Source organism: Anomaloglossus baeobatrachus, chromosome 3 (assembly GCF_048569485.1).
Source record: "Anomaloglossus baeobatrachus isolate aAnoBae1 chromosome 3, aAnoBae1.hap1, whole genome shotgun sequence".
NCBI lineage: Eukaryota > Metazoa > Chordata > Amphibia > Anura > Aromobatidae > Anomaloglossus > Anomaloglossus baeobatrachus.
This window is the reverse complement of record NC_134355.1, coordinates 639,975,135-639,996,411: the sequence shown is the minus strand read 5'-3', so window position 1 is coordinate 639,996,411 and position 21,277 is coordinate 639,975,135. Positions and strand designations below refer to the sequence as shown.

The following is a 21,277-nucleotide window of genomic DNA, read 5'->3' as shown; positions in this document are numbered from 1 at the left end:
GTTCACAATGAAGTGGTGAACAGTGTGGGATGTGTCCAAAGGACGTCTACTTTTTTGCCTTTTTGTGACTTTCAGTCTCTCTGTATCTCTGTACAACCTGCTGATGACACTCTAAGCTCAGTGGCCACTTCCGTCTGAGAACATTGTGTTTGAAGCCTCACAATGGTGAGGAACAGCTGATCAATTGTTAGGTGTCCTCTTGGTCTCATGATGTCAAAATGTGAACAGTGTGATGAGGAGGACGGTGTATTACCAGTTCCAATAGAACCCCGAAATGTACTGGGTGATTCATGGATCAAACACCTGTTGTGAATTTCGCTATTAACCTCCTTATTAGAGAACAGCAAGTTGTGCAAAAAGTAATGAAACGCTGAACACTTGGACATGAGTAGAGAAGGTCACATTAAGGGGCACTTTGCACACTACGACATCGCAGCTGCGATGTTGGTGGGGTCAAATCGAAAGTGACGCACATCCAGCGTCGCAGGCGATATCGTAGTGTGCAAATCCTTTTTGATACGATTAACGAGCGCAAAAGCGTCGTTATTGTATCATCGTGTAGGATCCGACATTTCCATGAATTGGGAAATACCGATGTTACGATGTTGTTCCTCGTTCCTGCGGCAGCACACATCGCTGTGTATGAAGCCGCAGGAGCGAGGAACATCTACCTGCGTCCTGCGGCTCACGCCGGCTATGTGGAAGGAAGGAGGTAGGTTTACGTCCCGCTCATCTCCGCCTCTCCGCTTCTATTGGCCATCTGCCGTGTGACGTCGCTATGACGCCGCACGACCCGCCCCCTTAATAAGGAGGCGCTTCGCCGGCCAGAGCGACGTCGCAGGGCAGGTAAGTGCATGTGAAGCTGGCGTAGCGATAATGTTCGCTACGGCAGCTATCACAAGATATCGCAGCTGTGACGGGGGCGGGGACTATCGCGCTCGGCATCGCAGCATCGGCTTGCGATGTCGTAGTGTGCAAAGTACCCCTAAGTCCATCTGAAAGGTCAGAGGGCATTTTAGGGTCATCCTGAAAGCCAACAAGCCTAACTATTTGTGAGTAGTGTGGGTAACGCTGATCTTGTGATGTAGAATATACTAGGAACAAGTGAACAGCCAGTTCTTGAAGGTTACATATTAGAAGCAGGAAAAATGTAAGGATCTGACCATGAGGGCCAATGTGATGGCTAATCAATTGGGTTAGAGCATCTCCAAAACACGGGATCTTGTGGGGTGTTCCAGAGTCATCAGTGTCCAAGACTTGTTGATACTCTTGGGGTACACAGGCTAATATGCTTGGTCTGATCCCACAGAACAGCTTTTATAAAACACATTTCTGAAAACGTTACTTCTGGCTGTGTTAGGTCAATGTCAGGACCAGCAGATGATCAGTGTTTAGTATATTGGACACCATAGCTCCAGTGGTCACAGTGCCCATGCTGACTCCTGCTCATTGCCAGAAACCCCTACAGTGGGCTTGTGAGCAACTGGACCATGGAGCAGTGGAAGAAAGGGGCCCGGTCTGAGGAATCACATTTCCTTTACACAAAGTGGACGGCGGCCGGATGCGTCTGTCACTTACCTGGGGAAGAGATCGTCCCAGGATGCAGTATGGGATGAAGATCAGCCGTCAGAGGCAGCGTGACAGGGCAATGTTCTGCTGGAAAACCTTTGCATCACATGGATGGACATGTGGCATGTACCGCCTCCATAACATTGTCTAGACCAATTACCGCTTTCATGGCAGTGATATTCAATAATGTGAGTGCCCTCTATAGGCAGGATAATGCCCCGGACACTATGCAGGGAGGTTTGAGTAAAGAGAGTAAAAATAAAAAAAAGTGGTCATGCTGTGCACTTGGTCCCACTTTATTTTTCCAGACAACTGAATATTGTTTAGCATCTCATATTTAAAGCCTGCTGCAATGTATCTTACAATGTGTCGGCGGGGTCCCGTCGTAAGTGACGCACATCCGGCATCGTAAGGTACATTGTTAAAACGTTCATCGCATACACATCGCTGAATCCTGACGAATTGCACGTTGGGTTGTTCAATGTTCCCGAGGCAGCACACATCGCAGTGTGTGACACCCCGGGAACATTGAACAGATCTTACCGGCCTCCCGCGGCTCCCGCCGGCAATGTGGAAGGAAAGAGGTGGACGGGATGTTTACGTCCCGCTCATCTCCGCCCCTCCGCTTCTGTTGGCCGGCTGCCAAGTGACGTCGATGTGACGCCGAATGTCCCTCCCACTCCAGGAAGTGGACGTTCGCCGCCCACATCGAGGTCGTATGGACGGGTAAGTACCTGTGACGGGGGTTAATTGTTTGTGCGGCACGTTCAACAAATTGAACGTGCCACACATACGATGGGGGCGGTTACGATCGCATACGATATCGTATGCTTAATTGCAAGGTGTAAAGCAGGCTTAACACACTATCACAGATTTCCCCTTTAAGAAACGTTGATACAGCCAGCCGGCCCCTGTATGTGATCAGATCTCGGATGCCATGATGCTTCGTGTTTTCTGCTGATATCCGTCTGTTTTACAATTACTTTTTTTCTCTTTAATATTATCCAGGTAATCGCATTTGGGGCAAAGAGCTGAAGGGCATACAGCTGTGCCATGTCGCTTGGTCGCCGGACAGCAAAATTCTTCTTTTCGGCATGGCAAATGGAGAAATCCACCTTTATGACAACCAGGGCAACTTCATTGTAAGTTTTATTTGCCAAATGATTCACTTCTGTTCGTTGGGTCCTTTTAGATTGAACTCACTGTCATGGATTGCCTTTTTGTAGGTAAAACTGGTCCTGAGCTGTTTGGTCAATGTGACCGGTCCTCTGAGTATCGCTGGCATGCACTGGTATCCGGGCAGTAAAGGTTACGTGGAGCCAGATTGCCCCTGTCTTGCTATATGTTTTGATAACGGGCGGTGCCAGATCATGAGACATGAGAACGATGAAAGTAAGTCTTTTTTTCTTCTTCATGTTCTTGTACTAATGACACTTTTTTATTTTTTTTGTAAATGAGGCCTAAGAATTAGGCGGGGGCTGCACAGAACAACAAGTGTTGCGTGACATGCAGATTGAGATGTTGAGTGTGACATCGCATCTAGCCCCTCGCTCCGGCAATGACCGTCAATGGCGTTGTGTCCGACATGTCACCTACTTCCACTACGACATCACCCTCGCCAAAAATCTAACAGTTTTTGGCATAAATCATGTACATCGTTGACCCAGTAGATTTCAGTGTAAGTTGTGCGTCACTTGTGACTCCCATGCAACCTGTCTGTCATCTGGTTGCTTTTCTACAGCTGAATTGTAGTTTGATAGTAGACCCACGAGAGTAAGTGCCAGTAAGGCTTAAGACACACGGCATGAAAATCGGAGTGAGTGGAATGTGATAAAACATCGCATTACACTCTGACCAATATTAGCCTATGTCCCAGCACCCATGAGCAATTATTTTCTCAGCCCTAATCGGACTGAGAAAACAGTCGCAGCATCCTGTGAGTGTAATGCGATCCTTGTTTCTCTCGCACCCATTCAAGTCTATGGGGCGAGAGAAAAATCGCACTGCACTCACATCACACTGGTGTACCGCGAGTGCAGAGCGAGAATGGCAATAGCTGGCAACGGAGGAGAGAGGGAGATAAATACCTCCCTCTCCTCCTCAGCTCCGGCCCTCTCCTCCTCAGCGCTGGCCCTCCCTTCCTTAGTGACGGCCCTCTCGTCCTCAGCGCCGGCTCTCTCCTCCTCAGCGCCGGCCTTCTCCTCCTTAGTGCCGGCCCTCTCCTCCTTAGTGCTGGCCCTCTCCTCCTCAGCGCCGGCCCTCTCCTCCTCAGTGCTGGCCCTCTCCTCCTCAGCGCCGGCCCTCCCCTCCTCAGCGCCGGCCCTCCCCTCCTCAGCGCTGGCCCTCCCCTCCTCAGCGCCGGCCCTCCCCTTTCCAGCGCCGGCCCTCTCCTCCTCAGTGCTGGCCCTCTCCTCCTTAGTGCCGGCCCTCTCCTCCTCAGCGCCGTCCCACTCCTCCTCAGCGCCGGCCTTCTCCTCCTCAGCGCCGGCCTTCTCCTCCTTAGTGCCGGCCCTCTCCTCCTCAGTGCCGGCCCTCTCCTCCTCAGTGCTGGCCCTCTCCTCCTTAGTGCCGGCCCTCTCCTTTTCAGCGCCGGCCCTCTCCTCCTCAGCGCCGGCCCTCTCCTCCTCAGTGCTGGCCCTCTCCTCCTTAGTGCCGGCCCTCTCCTCCTCAGCGCCGGCCCTCTCCTCCTCAGCGCCGGCCCTCTCCTCCTCAGCGCCGGCCTTCTCCTCCTTAGTGCCGGCCCTCTCCTCCTCAGCGCCGGCCATCTCCTCCTCAGTGCTGGCCCTCTCCTCCTTAGTGCCGGCCCTCTCCTCCTTAGCGACGGCCCTCCCCTCCTCAGCGCCGGCCCTCCCCTCCTCAGCGCCGACCCTCTCCCCCTCAGCACCGGCCTTCTCCTCCTTAGTGCCGGCCCTCTCCTCCTTAGTGCTGGCCCTCTCCTCAGTGCTGGCCCTCTCCTCCTTAGTGCCGGCCCTCTCCTCCTCAGCGCCGGCCCTCTCATCCTCAGCGCCGGCCCTCTCCTCCTCAGCGCCGGCCCTCTCCTCCTCAGTGCTGGCCCTCTCTTCCTTAGTGCCGGCCCTCTCCTCCTCAGCGCCGGCCCACTCCTCCTCAGCACCGGCCCTCTACTCCTCAGCGCCGGCGTTCTCCTCCTTAGTGCCGGCCCTCTCCTCCTCAGCGCCGGCCCTCTCCTCCTCAGTGCTGGCCCTCTCCTCCTTAGTGCCGGCCCTCTCCTCCTCAGTGCTGGCCTTCTCCTCCTTAGTGCCGACCCTCTCCTCCTCAGCGCCGGCCCTCTCCTCCTCAGTGCTGGCCCTCTCCTCCTTAGTGCCGGCCCTCTCCTTTTCAGTGCCGGCCCTCTCCTCCTCAGCGCCGGCCCTCTCCTCCTCAGTGCTGACCCTCTCCTCCTTAGTGCCGGCCCTCTCCTCCTCAGCGTCGGCCCTCTCCTCCTCAGCGCCGGCCTTCTCCTCCTTAGTGCCGGCCCTCTCCTCCTCAGCGCCGGCCCTCTCCTCCTCAGTGCTGGCCCTCTCCTCCTTAGTGCCGGCCCTCTCCTCCTTAGCGACGGCCCACTCCTCTTCAGCGCCGGCCCTCCCCTCCTCAGCCCCGGCCCTCTCCTCCTCAGCGCCGGCCCTCTCCTCCTCAGCGCCGGCCCTCCCCCTCCTCAGCGCTGGCCCTCCCCTCCTCAGCGCTGGCCCTCCCCTCCTCAGCGCTGGCCCTCCCCTCCTCAGCGCTGGCCCTCCCCTCCTCAGCGCCGGCCTTCTCCTCCTTAGTGCCGGCCCTCTCCTCCTCAGCGCCGGCCCTCTCCTCCTCAGCGCTGGCCCTCTCCTCCTCAGCGCTGGCCCTCCCCTCCTCAGCGCTGGCCCTCCCCTCCTCAGCGCTGGCCCTCCCCTCCTCAGAGCCGGCCCTCCCCTGCTCAGCGCCGGCCCTCCCCTCCTCAGCGCCGGCCCTCTCCTCCTCAGCGCCGGCCCTCCATTCCTCAGCGCCGGCCCTCCATTCCTCAGCGCCGGCTTTCTCCTCCTTAGTGCCGGCCCTCTCCTCAGCGCCGGCCCTCTCCTCCTCAGTGCTGGCCCTCTCCTCCTTAGTGCCGGCCCTCTCCTCCTTAGCGCCGGCCCACTCCTCCTCAGCGCCGGCCCTCTCCTCCTCAGCGCCGGCCCTCTCCTCCTCAGCGCCGGCCCTCTCCTCCTCAGCGCCGGCCCTCCCCTCCTCAGAGCCGGCCTTCCCCTCCTCAGCGCCGGCCCTCTCCTCCTCAGTGCCGGCCCTCCCCTCCTCAGCGCCGGCCCTCTCCTCCTCAGCGCCGGCCCTCTCCTCCTCAGCGCCGGCCCTCCCCTCCTCAGCGCTGGCCCTCCCCTCCTCAGCGCTGGCCCTCCCCTCCTCAGCGCTGGCCCTCCCCTCCTCAGAGCCGGCCTTCCCCTCCTCAGCGCCGGCCCTCCCCTCCTCAGCGCCGGCCCTCCCCTCCTCAGCGCCGGCCCTCCCGTCCTCAGCGCCGGCCCTCCCGTCCTCAGCGCCGGCCCTCCCGTCCTCAGCGCCGGCCCTCCCCTCCTCAGCGCCGGCCCTCCATTCCTCAGCGCCGGCCCTCCATTCCTCAGCGCCGGCCCTCCCCTCCTCAGCGCCGGCCCTCCCCTCCTCAGCGCCGGCCCTCCCGTCCTCATCGCCGGCCCTCCCCTCCTCAGCGCCGGCCGCCGGCCTGTTCCCCGCAGCTGAGGTCCGATCGCATGATCGGACCTCAGTCGCAATGACACTCACATGACACTCGGCTCCCGCTGTGCTGCTGGCATGAGCCGAGTGTCATGTGAGGATCGCAGTAGTCCCCGTGTGGCCCCGGCCTAATGGTTTTGCTGGCACCACAGGCTTGAGATTTAGTGTTGCTTGACTAGTGTTGCCCTATCACGCCACTACTGCTTTCAGGTGACGTCTGCAATTTTGCTATTTTTTTAAAATCAAATGGCAATGTGTTAGATTTGCAGTCACGTGCCATGTCGCCCTGAAGACTAGCCGAAATTACTCGGGCTATTGGGGCATAAGCTAAAGAAGCCAAATAGGGATGTATTGTGGATGGAATTGTTCCTCTCAGTCACGGTGATCACTAATTACTAATCACATACTGAAGACTATGCAATAAATACTCTTGATTTTCCAGGCCCGGTTCTGGTGGACACGGGTATGAACGTGGTCAGCATTCAGTGGAATCACTGTGGCAGCGTGCTGGCTGTGGCCGGATCCCAGAGGACAAGCAATCAAGACAAAGACATCAATATCGTCCAGTTCTACACCCCATTTGGAGAGGTATCCGCTCACATATGTATATTTGGATAGGTAATGTTTAGTGATGAGGAGGCACTAGGCATCCTTTTTGGGTAGATGGGATGTTTTATATTATTTTTTATTTTTAGCGGTGTGGGAGAGGTGCTGTGACCAAAACCCAATAATTGTGACGTCATTTTTTATCGTTTCTTTGTCGCTCCTAATTGGGAGACCCAGACAATTGGGTGTATAGCTATGCCTCCGGAGGCCACACAAAGTATTACACTAAAAGTGTAAAGCCCCTCCCCTTCAGCCTATACACCCCCCGTACTGCTACGGGCTCATCAGTTTTTATGCTTTGTGCGAAGGAGGTCAGAATCTTGCCCTAAAAGCGTTCCAGCAGTGGCTGGAAGGCAAGCAGATCCGAATTCAGTCGGACAACTCCACAGCGGTGGCTTACATCAACCACCAAGGTGGGACACGCAGTCGGCAAGCCTTCCAGGAAGTCCGGAGGATTCTGCTGTGGGTGGAAGCCACAGCATCCACCATATCCGCAGTTCACATCCCGGGCGTAGAAAACTGGGAAGCAGACTTTCTCAGTCGCCAGGGCATGGACGCAGGGGAATGGTCCCTTCACCCGGACGTGTTTCAGGAGATCTGTTGCCGCTGGGGGATGCCGGACGTCGACCTAATGGCGTCACGGTACAAACAACAACAAGGTCCCAACATTCATGGCTCGATCTCAAGATCACAGAGCTCTGGCGGCAGACGCCTTAGTTCAGGATTGGTCGCAGTTTCAGCTTCCTTATGTGTTTCCTCCTCTGGCTCTGTTGCCCAGAGTGTTACGCAAGATAAGGGCCGACTGCCGCCGCGCCATCCTCGTCGCTCCAGACTGGCCGAGGAGGTCGTGGTACCCGGATCTGTGGCATCTCACGGTCGGCCAACCGTGGGCACTGCCAGACCGACCAGATTTGCTATCTCAAGGGCCGTTTTTCCATCTGAATTCTGCGGCCCTCAACCTGACTGTGTGGCTATTGAGTCCTGGATCCTAGCGTCTTCAGGATTATCTCAAGAGGTCATTGCCACTATGAGACAGGCTAGGAAACCAACGTCCGCCAAGATTTCCTCCCTAAGGTGGTATCCCCTTTTCATCTCAATCAGGACATCTCCTTACCCTCGTTTTGTCCTCATCCAGTTCACCAATGTGAAAAGGATTTGCACTTGTTAGATCTGGTGAGAGCACTCAGACTCTACATTTCTCGTACGGCGCCCCTGCGCCGCTCCGATGCACTCTTTGTCCTTGTCGCTGGCCAGCGTAAAGGGACACAAGCTTCCAAATCAACCCTGGCTCGGTGGATCAAGGAACCAATTCTCGAAGCTTACCGTTCCTCGGGGCTTCCGGTTCCCTCAGGACTGAAGGCCCATTCTACCAGGGCCGTGGGAGCGTCCTGGGCCTTGCGACACCAGGCTACGGCTCAGCAGGTGTGTCAGGCAGCTACCTGGTCGAACCTGCACACTTTCACGAAACACTATCAGGTGCATACCTATGCTTCGGCAGATGCCAGCCTAGGTAGGCGAGTCCTTCAGGCGGCAGTTGCCCACCTGTAGGACGGAGCCGTTACGGCTCTATTATGAGGTATTATTTACCCACCCAGGGACTGCTTTTGGACGTCCCAATTGTCTGGGTCTCCCAATTAGGAGCGACAAAGAAGAAGGGAATTTTGTTTACTTACCGTAAATTCCTTTTCTTTTTCGCTCCTAATTGGGAGACCCAGACAGTGTGACAGTGGGTGTATAGCTACTGCCTCTGGAGGCCGCACAAAGAACTACACTTAAAAGTGTAAGGCCCCTCCCCTTCTGGCTATACACCCTCCCGTAGGAGTACGGATTCCTCAGTTTTAGCTTTGTGCGAAGGAGGTCACACACGCACGCATAGCTCCATTGTTTTTAGTCAGCAGCAGCTGCTGACTATGTCGGATGGAAGAAAAGAGGGCCCATACAGGGCTCCCAGCATGCTCCCTTCTCACCCCACTGTATGTCGGAGGTGTTTGTAAGGTTGAGGTACCCATTGCGGGTACGGCGGCAGGAGCCCACATGCTGATTCCTTCCCCATCCCTTTTTACAGGGCTCTGGGTGAAGTGGGATTTACTGGTCTCCAGGCACTGAGACCGTGCTCCATCTACAGCCCCTGGAGAAGATGCTGGATGGAGCGGAGTACATCAGGGACATGGCCCTGCTTCCTCAAGGTACTCTGTGTCCCCGTGCATTTGGCGCTCACACCGCAGCATGCTGGGTGTTGTAGTGCGCCGGGGACATCAGCGCTGCGGCGCTTGTGCCATGGCCTCATTCAGCTTCGCTGAAGCAGGCACACTTTTGGGAATCGGTCGCGCCGGCCGCTGGGACTGCGGCGCGGCTGGCACTTATAGTGCGCCGGGGACTTCAGCGCGGGCCGCGCTTTTACGGCGGCCGCGCTGATAACTCGAGTCCCCGGCTTTTGCGGCCTGCTTCCGTTCGTTCCCGCCCCCAGACCTGCCAGTCAGGAGAGGGGCGGGACGCTGGTCAGTGCATCAGCGCCGAGGGCTGGAGTCGTTTTTACATACTCCAGCCCTCACAATAGGCACAGAGGGGACACTGTTTCCCGCACTTTTGTTTAGGAACTCCCACGGACCGCCCCTCTCCACAGACGCCGGCAGCCATTCCTGCTGACACGCTGAGCTGCAGAGGGGAGCCGGGGAGACCCAGACAAGGAATTCTGCGCCTCTTACCCGCTATTCAGCGGGCGGTAAGCAGCCCTCAGGGCTCACCCCCTCTTGTGCCAGTAGTATTCTTAGTATTTTGTTTCTACAAATACTTTGTATTGCATAGCGCTGGTCGCCCTTTGGCTATAGACTCTCTCACATTGCAGAGAGCCAGCAGCATGTCGTCCGTAAAACGCAAGGGTGCCAAGGCACAGACATTATATGCTTCCTGCACCGCATGTGGGACTTTTCTACCGGCAGGCTCCACGGACCCCCATTGTGTGCAGTGCTCGGCACCTGCGGCGCTTGCACAGTCGGGACCTCTGCTGGACGTGACCCAGGGTGTACCACCTGTGAATGCTGTCCAGGTGACAGGAACTGAGTTTGCAGCTTTTGCTGACAGAATGTCTCTCACTATGTCACAAATTCTTGACACATTGCGAGCTAGGCCTGTACTTCAGGCCACGGACACTGTGCAATCATTGCCCCCTGGTCCCCCTCAGCTGAATTACCTCCAAGCTCCGGGACGGGCACATACACCTCAGGGTGAAGACTCTGACTCGGACGATGGCCCCGGGCAGCCTAAGCGGGCTCGCTATGACGGGCCTTCACATTCATCTCAATGGTCAGGATCCCAGCGAGATGAATCTATGGGTGATGAGGCGGACGTAACTGATCAGGATTCTGATCCTGGGACCGCTCTCAATCTAGATACACCAGATGGTGACGCCATAGTTAATGATCTTATATTTAACATCAATAAGATGTTAAATATTTCCCCACCAGCTCCTCCTGTAGAGGAGTCAGCTTCGCAGCACGAGAGAATCCATTTCAGATACCCTAAGCGTACATTAAGCACTTTTCTGGACCACGCTGACTTTAGAGACGCAATCCAGAAACCCCACGCTTATCCGGAAAGGCGTTTTTCTAAACGGCTTAAAGATACACGCTATCCTTTTCCCCCTGAGGTGGTCAAGGGTTGGACCCAGTGTCCAAAAGTGGATCCTCCAATTTCCAGGCTTGCAGCTAGATCCTTGGTTGCAGTTGAAGATGGAGCGGCACTTAAAGATGCCACTGACAGGCAGATGGAGCTCTGGCTGAAATCCATCTATGAAGCGATTGGAGCGTCGTTAGCGCCATCTTTTGCGGCTGTATGGGCACTCCAAGCTATCTCAGCCGGGCTTGCGCAAGTCGACTCAGTCACACGTGCATTTGCCCCGCAGGTAGCACCATTGACCTCGCAAATGGCGGCATTTGCGTTGTACGCGATTAATGCTGTTCTTGACGCTACAAGCCGCACGGCAGTGGCGTCAGCCAACTCCGTTGTTTTGCGTAGGGCCCTGTGGTTGAGACATTGGAAAGCAGATTCTCATTCCAAGAAGTGCTTAACCAATTTGCCTTTTTCTCGTGACCGATTGTTTGGAGAGCGTTTGGATGAAATCATCAAACACTCCAAGGGTAAGGACTCATCCTTACCGCAACACAGACAAAACAAACCCCAACAGAGAAGGGGTCAGTCTGGTTATCGGTCCTTTCGAGGACCGGGCAGGTCCCAATTCGCCTCGTCAAAAAAGACTCAAAAAGACCAGAGACGCTCAGATTCTTGGAGGTCTCAGTCACGCCCAAAAGGGACAGCCGGGGGAACCGTTGCCAAGACGGCGTCCTCCTGACTTGCAGTCTCCAATTCCCACACCCGCGGTCGGTGGGAGGCTTTCCCACTTTGGCGACATTTGGCTGTCACGCGTCAAAGACCGTTGGGTGAGGGATATTCTGTCTCACGGGTACAGGATAGAGTTCAGTTCTCGTCCGCCAACTCGTTTCTTCAGAACTTCTCCACCACCAGACCGAGCCGATGCTCTGTTGCAGGCGGTGGCCGCTCTAAAGGCGGAAGGAGTGGTGACCTCCGTCCCTCTTCAGGAACAAGGTCACGGTTTTTACTCCAATCTGTTTGTGGTCCCAAAAAAGGACGGATCGTATCGACCCGTCCTGGATCTAAAGTTGCTCAACAGACACGTAAAAGTCAGGAGGTTCCGGATGGAATCCCTACGCTCCGTCATAGCCTCAATGTCTCAAGGAGATTTTCTAGCATCAATAGATATCAAAGATGCGTATCTCCACGTGCCGATTGCACCAGAGCATCAGCGTTTCCTACGCTTCGTCATACACGACGAACACCTGCAGTTCGTAGCGTTACCTTTCGGTCTGGCAACAGCCCCCCGGGTCTTCACCAAAGTCATGGCAGCAGTAGTAGCTGTTCTGCACTCGCAGGGTCACTCGGTCATCCCGTATCTAGACGACCTGCTTATAAAGGCACCCTCTCAAGAGGCATGCCAGCACAGTCTGAAGGTGGCACTAGACACTCTCCAGAGTTTCGGGTGGATTATCAACTTTCCAAAGTCTCATCTAACCCCGACCCAATCTCTGACTTATCTTGGCATGGAGTTTCATACTCTCTCAGCGATAGTGAAGCTTCCACTGGACAAGCAGTGTTCGCTACGGACTGGAGTGCAATCTCTCCTTCAGAGCCAGTCGCACTCACTGAGGCGCCTCATGCATTTCCTAGGAAAGATGGTAGCAGCAATGGAGGCAGTCCCGTTCGCGCAGTTTCATCTGCGCCCTCTACAATGAGACATTCTACGCCAATGGGATGGGAAATCGACGTCCCTCGACAGGACTGTCTCCCTCTCTCAGACTGCCAAGGACTCTCTGCGTTGGTGGCTTCTCCCCACCTCATTGTCACAGGGAAAGTCGTTCCTTCCCCCGTCCTGGGCAGTGGTCACGACGGATGCGAGCCTATCAGGGTGGGGAGCGGTGTTTCTCCACCACAGGGCTCAGGGGACGTGGACTCAGGAAGAGTCCACCCTGCAGATCAATGTTCTGGAAATCAGAGCAATCTATCTTGCCCTGCGAGCCTTCCAACAATGGCTGGAAGGCAAGCAGATTCGGATTCAGTCGGACAATTCCACGGCGGTGGCGTACATCAAGCACCAAGGGGGAACACGCAGTCGCCAAGCTTTTCAAGAAGTCCAGCGGATTTTGACGTGGGTGGAAAGCAGAGCGTCCACCATATCCGCAGTTCACATCCCAGGCGTGGAAAACTGGGAAGCAGACTTTCTCAGTCGCCAGGGCATGGACGCAGGAGAATGGTCCCTTCACCCGGACGTGTTTCAGCAGATCTGTTGCCGCTGGGGGACGCCGGACGTCGATCTGATGGCGTCACGGCACAACAACAAGGTCCCAGTTTTCATGGCACGGTCTCACGATCACCGAGCACTGGCGGCAGACGCCTTGGTTCAGGATTGGTCGCAATTCCGACTCCCCTATGTGTTCCCACCTCTAGCATTGTTACCCAGAGTTCTCCGGAAAATCAGGTCCGACTGCCATCGAGCCATACTCGTCGCTCCAGACTGGCCAAGAAGGTCGTGGTACCCGGATCTGTGGCATCTCACGGTAGGCCAACCGTGGACACTACCAGACCGTCCAGATTTGCTGTCTCAAGGGCCGTTTTTCCATCTGAATTCTGCGGCCCTGAACCTGACTGTGTGGCCATTGAGTCCTGGATCCTAGCGGCCTCAGGTTTATCTCATGAAGTTGTTGCCACAATGAGACAGGCTAGAAAACCATCCTCAGCTAAGATCTATCACAGGACGTGGAAGATATTCTTAGCGTGGTGCTTGGCTCAAGGGTTTTCTCCCTGGCCATTTGCATTGCCAATTTTTCTTTCCTTCCTGCAGTCTGGATTGGAAAAAGGTTTGTCGCTTAGCTCTCTTAAGGGTCAAGTCTCCGCGCTATCCGTATTCTTTCAGAAGCGCTTGGCACGGCTTTCTAAAGTACGCACGTTTCTCCAAGGAGTTTGTCATATCGTTCCTCCTTACAGACGGCCATTGGAACCCTGGGATCTGAACAAGGTTCTCATTGCTCTCCAGAAGCCGCCTTTCGAGCCTTTGAAAGAGGTTTCCCTTTCTCGGCTTTCACAAAAAGTAGTTTTTCTTGTGGCGGTCACGTCTCTTCGAAGAGTGTCCGAGCTAGCGGCGTTATCTTGCAAATCTCCCTTCCTGGTGTTTCACCAAGACAAGGTAGTACTGCGTCCAATTCCAGAGTTTTCTCCCAAGGTGGTTTCTTCCTTTCATCTCAATCAGGATATCACTTTGCCATCTTTGTGTCCGCATCCAGTTCACCAATTTGAAAAGGGTTTACATCTGTTGGACCTGGTGAGAGCACTCAGGATTTACATTTCTCGTCTCTACGCCGTTCTGATGCGCTCTTTGTCCTAGTCGCTGGTCAGCATAAGGGATCGCAAGCTTCCAAATCCACCCTTGCGCGGTGGATCAAGGAACCAATTCTTCACACATACCGTTCTGCTGGGCTTCCGATTCCATCTGGACTGAAGGCCCATTCTACCAGAGCCGTGGGTGCGTCCTGGGCATTGCGGCATCAGGCTACGGCTCAGCAAGTGTGCCAGGCGGCTACCTGGTCGAGTCTGCACACGTTTACCAAACACTATCAAGTGCATACCTACGCTTCGGCAGATGCCAGCCTAGGTAGACAGGTCCTTCAGGCGGCGGTGGCCCACCTGTAGGAAGAGGCTGTCTGACAGCCCGTTCATGTGGTATCTTTTTACCCACCCAGGGACTGCTTTTGGACGTCCCACTGTCTGGGTCTCCCAATTAGGAGCGAAAAAGAAGAAGGGAATTTTGTTTACTTACCGTAAATTCCTTTTCTTCTAGCTCCAATTGGGAGACCCAGCACCCGCCCTATTTGTTCTTAGGGTTTCGTTTTTCGGGTGCACATGTTGTTCATGTTGTTTCTTAAGTTCTCCGATCTTGTTATCGGATTGAATTTGTTTTTGAAACTGTTATTGGCTTTCCTCCTTCTTGCTTTGGTACTAAAACTGAGGAATCCGTACTCCTACGGGAGGGTGTATAGCCAGAAGGGGAGGGGCCTTACACTTTTAAGTGTAGTTCTTTGTGCGGCCTCCAGAGGCAGTAGCTATACACCCACTGTCACACTGTCTGGGTCTCCCAATTGGAGCTAGAAGAAAAGGAATTTACGGTAAGTAAACAAAATTCCCTTCTTCTTCTAGCTCCAATTGGGAGACCCAGCACCCGCCCCTGTTTTTGTATACACATGTTGTTCATGTTAAATGGTTTCAGTTCTCCGATATTCCTTCGGATTGAATTTACTTTAAACCAGTTTATAATTTTTTCCTCCTTCTGGCTTTTGCACCAAAACTGATGAGCCCGTAGCAGAACGGGGGGTGTATAGGCTGAAGGGGAGGGGCTTTACACTTTTAGTGTAATACTTTGTGTGGCCTCCGGAGGCATAGCTATACACCCAATTGTCTGGGTCTCCCAATTGGAGCTAGAAGAAAAGGAATTTACGGTAAGTAAACAAAATTCCCTTCTTTTGCGTTACGTTTATCATAATTAAGTTTATATTTTGATAGAATGTAAGTTTATGGAAACAGCGATAAGTGATTATGTTATTTTTTTAACTTGTTATTCCTAAATTGGCTTTTTCTTATTTACGGTATTTATTTTCCTTTAACGTTTCCTTAGGATATTTGATCTTGTGATTGTGCGATCTCTTGTTCTCTCTACAGCCAATACCATGGTATTATAGTATGTAGGGAAAATCACAGTCTCCCATAAATCCCAGCTTTATGGGGGCCATTTAAGTGTGATGTCAAGGTGGATTATTATGTTTTTCTTATCTTTTGTTTTTCTAAAGACCTTAATTTAGTTCTTAACCTAGAAAGAGGCTTGCATATATACAGTATGTCCACCTGCTTGTTCTGTTCCATTAATATTAATGATCTGTTTGTCTCTTAAGCACCTGCGCACCATGAAGGTTCCTGGGAAACAGATGGCTGCCGTGTCGTGGGAAGGTGGTGGGCTGAGGATTGGGTTGGCGGTGGATTCATTCATTTACTTTGCAAACATCAGACCTGATTACAAGGTAAAAAATGTTATTAAATTGCCAGTGTGTAAAGGTAAATGCGTTACTGTTCTCTCTTTGTGACTCCTGATGGGCCACATGAGATTAACAATTCCAATGCTAAAGTGGATCACATTAGCCATTGTCGACGGCCAAGAGTAAAGCCCGCTTTACACGCTGCGACATCGCTAGCCGATGCTAGCGATGTCGAGAGTGATAGCACCCGCCTACATCGTACGGCCGATATGTGGTGATCGCTGCCGTAGCGGACATTATCGCTACGGCAGCGTCACACGCACTTGCCTGCTCTGCGACGTCGTTGTGACCGGCGAACCGCCTCCTTTCTAAGGGGGCGATTCGTTCAGTGTCACAGCGACGTCACAGCAGCGTCACCGAACCGCCGCCCAATAGAAGCGGAAGGGCAGAGATGAGCAGGACGTAACATCCCACCCACCTCCTTCCTTCCTCATTGTGGCCGGCCGCAGGTAAGGTGAGGTTCCTCGTTCCTGCGGTGTCACACATAGCGATGTGTGCTGCCGCAGGAACGACTAACTACTTCGTACACCGAGCAGAAGCGATATTCGAGAATAGACCCCGATGTCACCGATGAGCGATTTTGACCGTTTTTGCGACGATTCAAAATCGCTCATAGGTGTCACACGCAAAGACATCGCTAAAGCGACCTGATGTGCGTCACAAATTCCGTGACCCCAACGAGATCGCTTCAGCGATGTCGCTGCGTGTAAAGCGGCCTTAAATCTCCACCACTTTTGGGTTACTGCTTATTTTTTAAAGGGAACCTGTCAGGTCAAAAAAGCGTTCTGACCTACAAGCAGCAGCCTGTGTGAGCTAGTAACCCCTTCCTACCCATCCCTGTGTTATTATATTGTGTAATATGAAAGTAATAAAATAATGTTTTATTACTTTCATATGTCCTATGTAAATGATAGTGTCTCTAGCCCCATGGGCGTCTCATCGCCCTGTGGGCGTTTTCATGCTTTCCATGGTATCACGCCCACAGGGGCGTGATACCATGGATTTACATCAATGATGTGACCATCACTACTTTAGAATCTCGTGTGCGCGCGCTTACCATTCTCGCCACCTCATCCTGGCGCTTGCTTCTCAGCTTCTGCCGTGCACTGCACATGATTGGAACCGCAGTATGAGCGTCAGAAGTCGACCAGCAAACATCAGGATGAGGTGGCAAGAATGGTAAGTGCACGCGCGAGATTCTAAAGTAGTGACGGTCACGTCGCTGATGTAAATCCATGGTATCCACGCCCACAGGGGCCTGATACCATGGAAAGCATGCAAACGCCAACGAGGCGATGAGACGCCAATGGGGCTAGAGACACTATCATTTACATAGGGAGTATTAAAGTAATAAAACATTATTTCTCTGACGCCTCATTGGGGGGACACAGGACCATGGGTGTTATGCTGCCTATCCATAGGAGGACACTTAGTAGATGCAAAAGCATAGCTCCTCCTCTGCAGTATACACCCCCTGGCCGGGCCAGGCAACCTCAGTTTTAGCTTAGTGTCTGTAGGAGGCACTTCCTTTCAAGGTTTGTTATTTCTTTGTCGCTCCATTGGGAGACCCAGACAATTGGGGTGTATAGCTTCTGCCTCCGGAGGCCACACAAAGTATTACACTTTAAAAGTGTAACACCTCCCCTCTGCCTATACACCCTCCCGTGCATCACGGGCTCCTCAGTTTTATGCTTTGTGTGGAAGGAGGCACACATCCACTCATGCATTCTCATTTTAGTTATATCGGTTGGAAGAAAACCGGGCCCCCACGGGGCCCCCGGCATGTTCCCTTCTCACCCCACTACGTCGGCGGTGCTGTTAAGGTTGAGGTACCCATTGCGGGTACAAAGGCCGGAGCCTCATGCCGTTTTCCTTCACCATCCCTTAGCGGCTCTGGGAGAAGTGGGATCCTGACCGGTCATCCATTTACTGGGACCGTGCTCCCTCCGCAGCCCCTGTGGGAATCTGCCGGACAGGAGTCTATTCATCCTCAGGGACCGGGCCCTGCATCTATAAAGTACTCTGTGTTCCCATGGGGACTGTGCATGGAGCGCCTTTTTCCCGGACGCTGCAGCAGCTGCTGATTTGTGAAGACCGGCGGACTTCCGCGCCGACCGCGCCTGCTTGTCGGCCGCGGTCTTAAATTTAGTCCCCGGCTTCATCGCGGCCTAGTAGCAAAACTCCCGCCCCCGGGCCTGTCTGTCAGGGGTAAGGGCGGGACTGCCGACCTGACGTCGGATGTGAGGGCCGGAGCATCCTGTATGTTTCCTCCCCCCTCACTGATCACTGTGGGGACCCCAGATTCCCGCACTTTCCTAGCGCCGCCCACGGCTCCACTCCTCCCCTGAGAGCTCCGGCAGCCATTTTTCTGCCATTCTGCCGGTGGAGGATTATCAGGGAAGAGCTCTGCAGCTCTGGGAGACCTAAGGCAGGGAATCTGGAGGACACACACTCCGCTTTTTAGCGGTCGGTAAGCCACACCGGTCACCCGGTGCTGGTCCCCCTAGGGTGCCGGAATAGATACGTATTCTGTATATATATTTCTGTTCGGCCGGGCTGTATGCCCTTTCCCATATACCCTCAGTGATTACTCTCCTAGGAGACAACAGCATGTCGTCCACAAGGAGCAAGGGCGCTAAGGCACAGGGTTTTTTTGCGTCCTGTACCTCTTGTGCGAGATCACAGAGCTCTGGCGGCGGACGCATTAGTTCAGGATTGGTCGCAGTTTCGACTGCCTTATGTATTTCCTCCCCTGGTGATGCTGCCCAGAGTGTTACGCAAGATCAGGTCCGACTGTCGTCGCGCCATTCTCGTCGCTCCAGATTGGCCGAGGCGGTCGTGGTACCCGGATCTGTGGCATCTCACGGTGGGTCAGCCGTGGGCGCTTCCAGACCGCCCAGACTTGCTGTCACAAGGGCCGTTTTTCCATCTGAATTCTGCGGCCCTCAACCTGACTGTGTGGCCATTGAGTCCTGGCTCCTAGCGTCTTCAGGGTTATCTCAGGATGTCATTGCCACTATGAGACAGGCCAGGAAACCAACATCCGCCAAGATCTATTACAGGTCTTGGCGGATCTTCTTGTCCTGGTGCTCTGATAATGGTTTTGCTCCCTGGCCTTTTGCCTTACCCATTTTTCTTTCATTCCTTCAATCCGGAATGGACAAGGGTTTGTCACTCGGCTCTCTCAAGGGACAAGTATCGGCGCTCTCAGTATTTTTTCAAAAGCGCCTGGCCAGGCTTCCGCAGGTCCGCACGTTCCTGCAGGGAGTTTGCCACATAGTCCCACCTTACAAGCGCCCGCTGGAACCCTGGGATCTTAACAGGGTGCTAACGGCTCTTCAGAAACCACCTTTCGAGCCGCTGCGGGATGTCTCTTTATCACGTCTTTCGCAGAAGGTGGCATTTCTAGTGGCAGTTACATCACTCCGAAGAGTGTCGGAGCTGGCAGCGCTGTCATGCAAAGCCCCCTTCCTGGTTTTTCACCAGGATAGGGTGGTTCTGCGTCCTGTCCCGGAATTTCTGCCTAAGGTGGTATCTCCTTTTCATCTCAATCAGGATATCTCCTTACCTTCATTTTGCCCTAATCCAATTCACCAGTGTGAAAAGGATTTGCACTCATTAGATCTAGTGAGAGCACTCCGGTTGTACGTGTCTCGCACGGCGCCCCTGCGCCGTTCAGATGCGCTCTTTGTCCTTGTCGCTGGCCGGCGTAAGTGTTCGCAGGATTCCAAGTCAACCTTGGCTCGGTGGATCAAGGAACCGATTCTTGAAGCTTACCATTCTTCGGGGCTTCCGCTTCCTTCGGGGCTGAAAGCCCATTCTACCAGAGCCGTGGGTGCGTCCTGGGCATTGCGGCACCGGGCTACGGCTCAGCAGGTGTGTCAGGCAGCTACCTGGTCTAGTCTACACACTTTCACGAAACACTATCAGGTGCATACCTATGCTTCGGCAGACGCCAGTCTAGGTAGGCGAGTCCTTCAGGCGGCGGTTGCCCACCTGTAAGAGGGAGTCGTGTCGGCTCTTTTTATCGAGGTATTCTTTTACCCACCCAGGGACTGCTTTTGGACGTCCCAGTTGTCTGGGTCTCCCAATGGAGCGACAAAGAAGAAGGGAATTTTGTTTACTTACCGTAAATTCCTTTTCTTCTAGCTCCTATTGGGAGACCCAGCAACCGCCCCTGTTCCCTTCGGGCTGGTTGTTCTTTTGTGTACACATGTTGTTCATGTTGAATGGTTCTTTTGGTTCATGGTTTTCAGTTCTCCGAACATCCTTCGGATTGAATTTACCTTAGACCAATTTATAAGTTTCCTCCTTCCTGCTTTTGCACCAAAACTGAGGAGCCCGTGATGCACGGGAGGGTGTATAGGCAGAGGGGAGGGGTTACACTTTTAAAGTGTAATACTTTGTGTGGCCTCCGGAGGCAGAAGCTATACACCCCAATTGTCTGGGTCTCCCAATAGGAGCTAGAAGAAAAGGAATTTACGGTAAGTAAACAAAATTCCCTTCTTTTTTGAGGGTGACGGTTTCCTTTTGGGACCGATCTCCCACTACCATCAACGGGCGGAAAGTGGAGTGTCGCCTCCACGTACCCCCTCCTGCGATGCTGGTTCCTGGGCTGGACGACGGGTTCCACAGACACCGATTTTCCAAAGCCCAGGGTAGAGGCCTGTGCCCCTATAGCCCAATTCCTCAGCCCCTCTTTCCAGGCTCTGAGTTGAATATGGCATCAATTCCTCAGCCCCTCTTTGCAGGCTCTGAGTTGAATATGGCACCAATTCCTCAGCCCCTCTTTGCAGGCTCTGAGTTGAATATGGCACCGGTGTGACCGGACACAGCAAGCTGACTCTGCTATTTTCACTGCCTGGACTGAAGCAGTGTTTTAAGGTGAGATACCCCCTGACTGGTTTCCCAGACAAAGGGAGAAAAGACGCTGCAGGGAAGGCTCCCAGGACATTTACAGTATTTATTATGAGAAAGTCCCTTGCTGAGTGCAAGGAGGAGAGCCCCAAGGATCCTGCACACAAAGTGTTAACTTTTCTCTAGCTTGCTGGTTGGAGGAGGGGGGCAGTCACTCCTGTTTGCAGAAAGTCCTGCAGATAATTTCCCGGTGGCAGGGGGAGGGCCCAGGGCTGTTTATTTGCTCTGTTTATTTGCTCTAGCGGAAAAGTCGGCTGATAACTACCAGTGACAAGCTGTGTGCTGACTGGAGGGAGAGGGAGGAAAGCTATCAGAAGCTCCCTTCATGCCGTTTTTTACTACCCACAGCAGGGGGTGCACACTGCCTTCATCTTCGGGCCCAGCCCACCCCAGGAAAGCGTGCGAAGATTCCATAGAGCTTAATCCTTCCTGAGGACAGGGCCATCGGCTGATTCTGGTGAGGTGCTTGCTTCACTTGTAGCTCTGCTGAGCATTGCTCCCCCTCCTGGCATTCTTCTATTAGGAACATGCAGAATTCTAAGGACACTAAGAGTGCTAAGGCCCACATAGTCTATTATTCAGCCTGCACTGCCTGCCACGCTGAGCTACCACGAAAACACACCTCTTCTCTCTGTGAGTCCTGTGCCCCTATAGCCCCCAAAGACCCCCCTGCCACCACCGCCGCAACCGTCAGCCCAGAGCCTAGGGCTCCCAGCCCACCGGAATGGGCACAGTTTCTGTCCCAATCCATGGAAAAACTGTCACAGAACCTGGTGCTGGCTATGCAATGTCGTCCTCCACACCCTTCTGGGTCCCTGGACGGAACACAGCCTGAGGATACCCCTATG

General features: G+C 53.9%; 1 protein-coding gene across 1 annotated transcript in view; it reads left to right on the top strand.

The window, feature by feature from the left end:
• Window positions 1-21,277, top strand: part of WDR35 (WD repeat domain 35) — a 262,917-nt gene that overhangs the window by 53,111 nt on the left and 188,529 nt on the right. The window contains exons 6-9 of the mRNA XM_075341137.1: window positions 2,578-2,711; window positions 2,796-2,961; window positions 6,698-6,843; window positions 15,372-15,497. Of these exons, the coding sequence (XP_075197252.1) occupies window positions 2,578-2,711; window positions 2,796-2,961; window positions 6,698-6,843; window positions 15,372-15,497 (572 nt within the window). The remainder of the gene's footprint in view (window positions 1-2,577; window positions 2,712-2,795; window positions 2,962-6,697; window positions 6,844-15,371; window positions 15,498-21,277) is intronic.